Genomic DNA, 11,343 nt, shown 5'->3' on the forward strand with positions numbered 1-11,343 from the left:
ATATATGAAAGTTTAATGTTTATCAGTACATTACAGAAAATAATGAACTTTATCACAATATGCTAGTTTTTTGAGGAAGACTTGTAAATTTAAAATKTTTCACTTAAAGCTCAAAAATTTGGTCAAATAAATAAATTATGTAGAGGTCCAATACACCTGGCCAAAATCTGGTACCAGCTTACACAGAAAAAGGCTGGATTAAAATAAATTATATAGACATTCTGTATGTTGGTCAGCAGGCTGGTTTTTTTTTTTTTTTTTTTGCAAAAAAACCACTTCTGTTTGAGCCTCTACTCAGATGTCCAAAAAAACTACAGTCACCGGAGCTTCTTTCCCACACTAGTCCTTGGGAAAGTGGTTTTGTATGAAACTGATCTACAAGGAAAACCCTCTGTTTTACAGTATCAGACCTTTTACCATGAATACACAAACAAAACAAAGAAATCAATCAAAAGACTTCTCACATCTGCAAATCCAAACCTTTAATTGTGGTAAAATCAGAATAGTTGCACAGTTTTTTTTTCTTTTTCTTTCGTGCAGTGCTTGTCGTGCACAACTGCTAAACTAATACATAAAGCAAATACTAAACTACCAGGTTGGTGCTACTGCTGAATCACATCGAGGGGTCTGGCCATTCAGTAATAACAGCACAAGACTTCCATTTCTTCAATTCACTCACTAAAACAATCATTCGGAAATACAGCTACACACTTTTTTTATTATTCTTTTAGACCACCTTCCTTGGAAAGAGAAATTAAGTTGCAAAGTGTTTGTATTTGTGCAATTAGTTTCCCTAAAGTGTCTGCTCAAAGAAAAAAAAAAGTTCTGACTGGCCAGAAACTTCCCTGTGATAGCATTAACACACCATCGCCTGAAAATTTGCAAATCACAACAACAGCAATAGAACCACGGTTAATTCTGCGTGATGAAGACTTTTTAAAGACGGCCACTTGCCAGACATTCACAACAAGGGTTTTAACAAGAAGGAACGTGTAAAGACTGGGAAAAAAATAAAATAAAATATAAAACTGACTCTGGGAGAATCTGGATAAGGTTTTTTTTTTGTTGTTTTGTACTGCGTGTTACTTTTTTATTTTTTATAAAATGCTCTTTGATCATAACAATTTTTTAATCCAAACCTTGGCATATCTGGTAATTTTTCAAATTCATTTGCCAATTATAAATCGCTATCGTGGACGATTGTAACTTATTATTGGCGACAGAATTTGTCGCCCGAACAGGTTTTATGGATCATAAATGTGACTTTAAAAAGGTAACGTGTGGGGGGGTAAGGCAATTCACTTCATATGTCACAGCTTCACCTTCAGCTTTACAGGCAAATTGTTACACAAAACAGACAAATAATATCAGCGATGAAGCAATATTTGTCTTTTGTAGGTGTTTATGGCTGTTATTTTCCAAAGCATCAAAACTAACTTACTACAAAAGTAAGAACGTTAATGCTTTAAAAAAATTCTAGGTGTTCCCAACCATAAGTGGGGAAAAAAAATTGGAGATTCTCACATTTTACCAAAATAAATTGGTTTTAGCCAAATAGTTTCAAAATTGCTTTATAGAAATAAGAGCTTCAAACAAAACTCTAATCCTGAGAATACCTGTAAGCTTCTGTGCCAACTGAAACATCCTAATCTGGATTAGTTCAAATGGTCTTCTTTTAGCAGCACTTCTTTTTAGGACAAGTGTTCAGGATTTGGTTTTCGTTGGGTAAAAATGGAATCGAAGACAAACCAGTGTTTGTAAGAACTATTGGGACCGATGGAAAGATGTGTACACAATTTTATTTCTGACAAACAGGTGATTTTTGGCACCAGYAAAAGCAGAACTGAACACATCGGCATACTGTGACATAATAGAAGTGAAGCCACCCCACACACCCTCCCAATTTTTGCATCTTTAACATTACAAAAAAAGCTCACACTACCCCAGGAAAATAGATTTTTTTTCTTCACTCATACCAATGACATTCAACATTCAAGTGCCAGTGTTTTTGTTTACTGTCTTTTGGTCAAGTCACTTTGTAAAAGATCAACTTTTGTATTAGGCTTATAAAAATAAATATTTCCCAAAAAATGCTCGATAAATTACACAAACTAGCAGCGAAAAAGTAGACTCGAGAACTCTTGAGTGCAAACAGCTAAATCCTACAGTTGCTGGTAATGAGAACTCCACCTGGTCCCAAAAAATTTAAATAATAAAATAATTAAAAAATAAATTTTATATCTAGAAGAACCTTTTTGTACAACACACACACACACACACACACAATAACCACATTACACTATGAGCAAACCTCTCTTTTTGACACGTGGCTGTGCTACACTGCAGTCACCTTCAGACATAAAAACCTCTCAGAGGTGAAAGACGTGTGCTACATAAGAGTCAATGTAAACAAGCTTTAAACTATCTTCCGCTAAACTTTCTTGGGATTTGAAGTTGTTTAACAACAGAAAAAAAGGCCTGCGGGCCGCAGCAATGGGAGCATAGCACCATTAATTGTTCTCTTCAACAACTTACTGACCACAGAATCACAAAAATCGTCAGCCTCATTCGGCTGCATGCAGCAACAATTTAGCTCTCTGCTCCACCTGGGCTGGGTATCGCCACTAAATTTAAGGCATCAATGGGTTTTAAAATCCAAACTAAAGTGCTGGGTTTGGTAAAGGAGAGCTGAGTTTTTGTCAGATGCAATGAACAGAGCGTGCTCTACGCGGTCCAGGCAAATTAGCTAGATTTATATCACAGGCACTCTCAGAGTGGAAATACAACAGATCCGCTAAAGATTCTGCATAGCTAACAAAATCACAATGAGCTGACGTTAACATGCAGGGAATGGTTTGCTACTAGCATGTTAGCATTTCCAAATCAGCAGGCAGAGGCTTGGAAGGTTTTTAATTTAATGTTGAGCGTGTTTATCATTAAATAGTCATGCCTTTTACTGACCGCAGTTGAAGCCAAAGCGTTTGGACAAAAGAAACCAATGTGGTTTAAATAATAAGGAATTTGAATGAAAATGTTACATTAATGGCACAAAATAAAGAATGAGTTAAAATGTGCCCAACTTCTGTATGAAATAGGTTGCGCCGCAAGTTGTAGATGGTGTAAACATTTTATTTTYTATGATCATTCTGACTAGCTCGACACTTTGACGCACAATGATTTACCAGACACCGTACGCAAACACAGAAGCTGTAACTGGACAGGTTGCGGGAGTTCCCTACCAAATGGTTCCACAACTAGTTTTCAGTTCACCGTGATTGTGTGCGAGGGGGGAGAAGGCGGGACTTAAATCCCCATGCCTCTAGCGAGCAGATACAAAACTACGACACGGCAGCTCCTGCAACAAGAGAAGGCCAGGACATCGGTCTAGCATTGCCTTACACGTCGACAGCTTGACAGGACAAAAACTACAACTACTGAACTTTTAAAATGAGGTAAAAGGAATTTTAGGTTTTTTTATTTTCTTGAAACAGAAAATTTGGGCAATGATCGTTGCAGAGGATGACTTATGTTTTTATGATCATAAGCTGAGGTAGTCAAATCAGTCACATTCAGAGATACTACGTTCATACCTACCCTACCACCATGTGATGCATTAACGTTAACACTTGTACATTTAAAGTTTAGATTTTTCATATCCAACTGAAAAATACTCAGCTCTGACCAACGTACATGTCAGTCTTTGATGAATTAGTAATTCTGTCACTACAAGGCACTGTGCACACCTTCTACATTTAACCAGTTCAGACCAATCGGTTCATTAACCCRTTAGCATGCTAATAGCAAACAACTAGCACACTAACATGCTAACAAGCTGATTGTTTCGATACGAATATCTGCTTGTCAAAATGTGAGAAGAAAATCATCATGTGCACAAAATCACTAGTCAACTAAACTTTATTTCACTTTGGTAGAAATTCAGTGCCCAGACACATATTGAAGGAAGAGAGTACAGTTGTACTAAGTACTGCTCTAAGTTGGGATATTTTGGTCATTATAACAAAAAAAACCACTTAAAATGCCAAAACAGGTTGAATATCCGGCTTCTGGTTAAAAGTAGTGACCTACCTACTAGTATATAAGCTTACGTTTAACTTTCAGTTATTTTAAAAACTACAAACACAAACAGCAGCCAACAGTGTGCTTGCTTTTTTCATTGCCCCTAGTGGTTTTGTGAAGGCACGGCTTTCTCCACAACATGCACCAGATTTATTGTAGAGCTTTCTAATGAGTGTTTAAATGATCAAACTATCTAGACTAAAACACAACGACTCAAGTAGCTTCGCGACAAATCTGTGGTTGGATGCGGCGGCAGCTACCAATTCAAGTAACAAATGCTAAACAGAACCTCTCAACCTCAGTCAACAGTGCAAGCTGAGAGTTCAGGCAGCCATCAGAAACTCTTAACTCAATCAGTATCTAGATGTAGAAGCTATATTTCTAATAATAAAAAACCTTACTAAAGCCTAATGGTACGTAGCTCTGAGGACATCAACAAAACGAGGATGAACATTATCCAAAACTTTAGTTTCACATTTATCAGCATTTCTACAATCACGTTTTCAGCTCTGGAAGACAACGGTTGGAGATGCAGATTTGATGGCTGCTTGACAAAATGTTTTATGTGAAAAGATGACCAGAAAGCTGTTTAAAAAAAGAATTTGGTTTCAATGCAAATTAAATGTTAACCTAAGCTTTATCCTTCATAACTGATTGTCATTTGCAACTTCATGTCCTTTTACAGTTTTTATCTCCCTGCTGGTTATTTGTTCGTAAATGTAAGAAAKCTCAGATGGAGACTATCCACCATTGCTGCAGGAGGAAATAAAATRGAGTTTTTATAACAAGCCCACAGAGATAAAATACTTATTTTTTGCCAAAATATGCAAAAATGATCAGTTAAAGCACCTCTAATTCAGTCACGCCCAAATTAAGAGACCAATTTTATCTGACTGCTGATGCACATATTGYTTTTTGGGGGGTGGGATATCCATACTAGTGGATAAGTGGAGTATTTATAAATAGATATAAGAAGCAACGATTGAGACACAGTGGAGTGTGATGTTTGATCCTGTCACAGCTATCTGTAAGCCTAGCATCGTCAGTAAGTCAAGTTTTTTTTAATTACCTCAACTAAAACAAAAAACTACTGTAACATGAATCATCAAGTTTAGAGATTTGCATCTTTTTGCATGTGGTTTTACAAAAAAAAACTGCAACGTAGCCAACAATTTTCCTACCCTCCTTTCAGAATGTACTTGAGGGAACTGGATCTTAAAAAAAAATAAATTGAAAAAAAGACTTGACAATTTTGATAAGTCAAACGAAACACGCACACAAAAAATAAAGTTGACAGTTATTACTAAAGCCTGCTATGTCAATCAGCTTTGCAATTTTACCTACTTGACCAAAAAACAACAACACTTGCATATGTTTTATTGTCTTGGTCCAGCTTTGTTATTTGTCAGACTCAGTGGGTGATTTGAGAATTATCATCATCACTTGTTTGGAAACCAAGCTCAAATTTCCCACTGAACAAAGCTAACCAGACCTGGTCCGTGCCGAGTGATCGAACTTTATTATTTTTATTCAAGTATTTGACATTCATTTTTTCTGCAAATTGCTTTTCTGTTGAAGACAATTTTGAATATTTACATTAAATCGAATAAAAAAATGAAGAGTTTTCCCCACTAGCTAACAACATTTAGTTGCTCAGTGGGGAATCGGACCGACGTCTTAATATAGATTGGAGTTCTCTTCACGAGTTCAATCAGGGTTGGAACATAGAAATCCTGGCACAGGTCGGCTGCCCCCCCCTTGAGGTCTCTTTTCCCACATCCGAGCCAAAACGGGGCTAACCAGGGATCGTTACTATCGGCTCTGATATGCCACTTTTCCACCAGCACAGTTTAGCTGACTCTTTCAGTTTTATGATCCAAACTACGTTGTGCRTTTATTCGTTCGAACCAGTTTAATACACACAGGCCCACTGGATGAGGCTGATTGGGAAGAAGTAGCTGCCAGTGCTTCCTGTTTAAATAAGAGCGCAACGTATTTAAGAGCGTTCTTAAACGTCTTGCCAGCTGATGGCAAGACCACGAGTGGGTAAAAAACATAAAACCATAAATGGCGACTTCGTTATAAACCTGACAAGAAAAGCATCCRCCAACAGAAAAACAACCTCTTTGGTTTGTGAGTGAGAAATGTCCAAATTTGGAACTAAAAACAAACAAAACGAAGAAAACAGTTTGTGCTTGATCACAGTGGCCACAGTTTTTAGCTAAAATGTGCTCGGAATATGTGGCATTGCATCCTTGGGAAGCCCCAGTTATCGCTGTAAATGAATAAGGCTCATTTTATTTTTTTACTTTTCACTCAGACCTCAACAGATCTAAGGGACCAGAGATTATATTAGATAAGGCTCCTTGTTTAACTCTCCAGGATAGAGTGAGCATAACTTTATTTTTTAATCTTTTTAAAAGTTGTATATCTCCTTTACGAGAAGATTTTGACAAACAAGGTTTGAGGTGGAAGCAGGTCAGGTTTCCTGAGAGCAGTGTGGCACTAAGAGTTTCATAAAAAGGGCACGAAACCCAGCCGGGTTCTGTGACTCTTGTTCTTTACAGCAGCAGACATGTAGTGTTTAAAACCTATACAATGAAATAATACACTTTAATATTCAGAAACGGCTTCATCACGTGAAGATGAGATGTGCTCCCCTCCCCCATCGACTCAACACAAAGCGATGAAATGTAAAAGAGCCGTTTCTGTTTACAGTAAGAAGGGAAATTAAAGGAAACATGGCCGCTGCTACGCAAGTGTCACTTAGAGCAACAGTGCTTTGTGAAACCAAACCGCCAGCTCAGAACAGAGCTGTAGGTGTTACGCAGGTCAAATGAGCAAAACTGTTTCCCCGAGAGCATAAAACCACGTTTTCTCTGCATTTTCCACATTAAATGCAGCAGAATTTCCAATTAAATCAACCATGCATGTGTTTTTTTCAGTGGTTATATGCTGAGAGGAAGTAGCTCATCTGRTTAACTCTGAGGAAATGAGGATTTACTTTGAGTTTCCTCAGACTTTTTTCTGTAGTTTTTGATTTTGCCAAGGTTTGATTTAGCTCAATCCTAGTTTATTTCCTTCCAAATGGGAGCAAAAAAAAAAAAAAAACATGTTCAAAACCCACGACTTCAAATATACAATATTTTTGGTAACCCTTGGCCTATACTTGTAGCCAGTTATGCATTAGTGATTTAAAAAAAAAGACAAAGTTCAAATTCTTAAAGGCACAGTACAGAAACAACTTCATAATGTTGGTAACAAAGGTGAAGTCTTTAAACTGCTCATTAGTTTCAGCGTTAGTGGGTAATAACGTCTGACCTTCCACTGGTGGGGTTTTTCACTTCGTCCAGCCCCTTCTTGTTTTTCTTTGTCAGATCTCAGTAACTTAAATCTTGTTTTAAAAAGGGTAAAACAAACTGCTGACTGAGTGACCCCCCCTCCCCCCTTTCATGTATCAATCATATAAATAAAGGAGATGTCAGCGAGTTCACCATATTCAAATTTCTGCAGACACATTTCGCTTCCGACATCTTGCCTTTCTTTATATTCTAGAAAAGTTCTTGGCCGGTAATTTACAACATGGCCATGCACTGAATACACAGATGATGGTGAAGTTACACAGGGAGTTTGACTGGTTAATGGATAAATGCAGACAAAAAAAACCACACGTGTTAAGTGGTGAGATGGAAGGAAGAGTTTGCTCTTTTTACAGCTGTTTTATAGAAATCCACGCATTTGTGAACACATTCTATTTTATGGGCTTTGAGCACACCTTGAACCTTAGTTGGTTTTATTTTCCCCCTTCTGGATGATAGTCACTAAGTGAAAATGATCCGTTTCCTGCTGGACGCTGAGACAAATCTCTTGTTCAGCGTTGAAACGTAACCAGTTAAAAGTCAAGAATCCCTCTGTAAAAAGTGGCTTACCGCTAAGAGATCAGATCAAGACGTTAGGAGACAAGAAACGAGAAGAAGCACAAGAAAACTCTAAAGCTAATAAAAAAGGTATGACTGGTTGGAGATAGAAGGGAGGGATATATAAATGAGTATAAATAGTTTAATAACATGCATGTAGGGTCCAGGGGTAATGGAGGTGACGAGACAGATGGGATGCAGGTGACAGTGTGGAGAAATGATGGAAGGGGAGGTTGAAGGGGGAAAGAAAAATGAGTTAATGGAGACATCTAGTTGCCCCACCAGTCAACTTGAGAGTGTGAGTAGTTGCCACCGTAGCCGTCGCTTGTGTAAAAGTTGCCAAAACCACCTGAAGAGGAAACAAGCAAAAAACCCTTAATGTAAAGCTTCTTGTTGGCCTTAATATGTTGCTTGTCTAATCTATTCTACTAAAAGTTTATAATTACAATTACTAGTTATTTACGTTGATGAATTTTTTCATTTAAGCATACTGACGCAATGCATTCTGGGCATGAGGGGTTCCAGAGTCAAAGCTAAAAAGCTGTAATATGTGACAGTTAAGTTATATTTTGTATTAGCTTCTATGTTCTGCATAATATCTGGGTTGAAACGATCAAACATGAGCCAACACAATATATACTACCTCAAGATCTAACGCCATATTTATTAGCGCAGGAGTGAACACTACATTTTTATTTATGTTTATTTGTGACCAGATCCCCTTAAAAACGAGATCTCGATCTCAGTGGTTTTAAATTTGGTTAAACAAAGGAAAATTAATTAACGAATTTGCTCTGCAGCTAACGCCATATATAAGTTCAGGAGAAAAATGCTATATTTATTAGCTTGGAAGCTAATACCCTTTATCATCATATACACATTAGCTCTGGAGCTAATGTGAAAGCTAAAAGGCTAAAGCTGAGGTGAGCCTTCCATGAAGCAGCTCTGTTGTCCTCCATCCACATGGAGTCTTTTCTACATTCTCCTCTCTGTGAACACACTCCACTTTCATTGAAAAGAGCCGAAGGTCAGACATTAATGTTTGATAGTGTTCGTACCTGAGCAGCCCAGAAGGCTTTGCGGGGTAAATATAAACATCTTTGTGACAATTTTTTTCATTTATAAAAACTAAACCATCTACAGTATTTTTAGTCTTGTTTTTATAGTTGAAGTAAATGTTTTTCAAACATCTCAGCCATCCTCACCTCCGCCAAAGCCTCGGTTTCCTCCATGTCCCGTCTGGTTGCGTCCTCCACGTCCCCCGAACCCTCCTGCATTTCCTACAGCTGCAGTCTGACGATAATCACGTGCTCCAAAACCACCGGAGAACCTTGTTATGAAAGTAAACATAAAATAACGTGGATGTATTTTTACTCATTTGTAATATTTTGACATTTTCAAAGTGAGACATTTGTGCAGATTATTTAAAAAGGAGATGTCAGTTTCGTGCACCTCTTAGAGCGTCCTCTGTTGCTACTCTTGTGCTGGTGTTCATAAGCCAGGCTCTCCAGCCACGAGGGAACTTCCTGTTTAGCTTCTACTAGGATGTCCAGCAGGTCTTTAGTGATGTTCCCGTTTTTATCATTGAAGAAGGATGTTGCCAGTCCTACAGTACACACATGTAGGAAACGTTAGGAAATGTAAAAGTAACAGTAGTGGTTTCCAGCTTTATGGGGAGTCAATCTGTTACCCAGGTTTCCAACTCGTCCTGTACGTCCGATACGATGGACGTACTCCTCTATGTCACTTGGCAGGTCAAAGTTAATCACGTGTTTCACATTGGAGATGTCCAAACCTCGTGCTGCAACCTGAAGACACAGGAACAAAAAGCTTTATAAATTAACTGCAGCACATTTTACCATCAGCTCATCCTCCTCATCCTTCTGATTTCTGTTTTACTGACCGCTGTAGCAACCAGGATGGGACATTTTCCTGATCTGAACTGGCTCAGAGCCTCCTCCCGGTCTCTCTGGGAACGGTCCCCATGGATACTGGTGCAGGCATAGCCTTCTCGGTACAGGAAGTCCTCCAAAGCATCTGCTCCTTTCTTAGTCTCGACGAAAACCAGGGTCAATGAGTCCTTCCCTGGTAAAGAGAGAGGCAAAATACACTTGCAATTAATTCAGAAAACTTAGGATTGAACCTCTGTTTAAACAAAACTTTAACCAAAATACTTTCGATTTATTTAACCACTTAGACCTAATCATCCACTGCATTTAGTCTTTAATCCAAAYGCTAGTGGTGTTCACAATCTTTTTATGTACACAGGCAGTGAAATGGTAGGCCTTATCTGTACAATTTTCTACATGAACTGATGTGATGCTTACAAAGAAACTTAAATGTTTGCCTTCGTTTAAGATCAGTTTAGCATCAAAAGCAATCTGTAACCTTAAAAATAAGGTTGTCCATCTGTAGCTAAAAATGGTTTCATGACATATGGACACAAAAACACATCTTGCACATTTCAGAGAGAAACAGAACCTGCAACAACTAACTAAAAAAATAACTTCTTAAAGACACATCCCTTTTCATAGATCCACATTTTAATCACAACCCCTGAAATTGAATTAAGTACAAAAGGAAACTCTACCAATGGATCTGTTAACCCTGGTAAATCAGATTCTCTCAAAAACAAACATTTCCATGCACTACCTGTCAATCTTGACAGCTAATGGTCCATAGAGGTACCATGAAACACTGAAACTGTTATTTTTGTAAATTAGTGAAATTCACAAAACATTAACTCCTCGTTTGACAAAAAGATTCATATTTACATGAAAACAAAACGTGATTGGCCTTTTTAAAAAGAAAAGCCCTTGAGTGAAGTCACTATTAAATAAAATGTTTTGAGTTGCAGCTCTACCAATCATCCTAATCTGAAAAAACAAGGTGCTTTTGTCTGTAACTAATAAAAAGCTACATGACATATTGGCATTCTAGCAAAAAAAAAAAAAAGGCACTAATAAACTAGTGACAATGATAAATTAACTTTTTGTAGGTATGACATAAAATCTGTGGTGTGACGCATGCAGGTTTGTTCAATAAAACTAACGGTGGTATCTCTCGGGGCTGCAACTGTTGGGGACGAGCTGGAGAGTCAGACTTGACTCAATATTCCGTGAAAATACGCCAATCTTCTTTTGCAGACTCACTGAAGTACGAGTATAAACAGCTGTGCTGCTTTATTTTGTGCTGCCAACTTTCGAAGGCACGGCTCATGTATGCGCGCACCACAGACAGAAACGTATTCAAGGCCGTGCACATTATTTAAAGGGATCCATGATAAGTTGTAACAGACTTTATTTGATAAACATTTATTTTAACTGTAAAATAAAGACTGTAAAAATAC

General features: G+C 37.8%; 1 protein-coding gene across 3 annotated transcripts in view; it reads right to left on the minus strand.

The window, feature by feature from the left end:
* Positions 1 to 460: 460 nt before the first annotated feature.
* LOC106529282 (ATP-dependent RNA helicase DDX3X) overlaps positions 461 to 11,343 on the minus strand; it is a 26,185-nt gene continuing 15,302 nt past the window's right edge. For all 3 annotated transcript variants that reach the window (XM_014024648.1, XM_014024647.1, XM_014024649.1), the window contains 5 exons: positions 9,898 to 10,079; positions 9,685 to 9,802; positions 9,447 to 9,600; positions 9,200 to 9,324; positions 461 to 8,343 (listed from right to left, as the gene is read on the minus strand). In XM_014024648.1, coding sequence (XP_013880102.1) covers positions 8,264 to 8,343; positions 9,200 to 9,324; positions 9,447 to 9,600; positions 9,685 to 9,802; positions 9,898 to 10,079 — 659 coding nt within the window. In that variant the 3' untranslated portion in view covers positions 461 to 8,263. The remainder of the gene's footprint in view (positions 8,344 to 9,199; positions 9,325 to 9,446; positions 9,601 to 9,684; positions 9,803 to 9,897; positions 10,080 to 11,343) is intronic.

The sequence above is a fragment of the Austrofundulus limnaeus genome, unplaced genomic scaffold, assembly GCF_001266775.1.
Source record: "Austrofundulus limnaeus strain Quisiro unplaced genomic scaffold, Austrofundulus_limnaeus-1.0 Scaffold434, whole genome shotgun sequence".
Classification (NCBI taxonomy): Eukaryota; Metazoa; Chordata; class Actinopteri; order Cyprinodontiformes; family Rivulidae; genus Austrofundulus; species Austrofundulus limnaeus.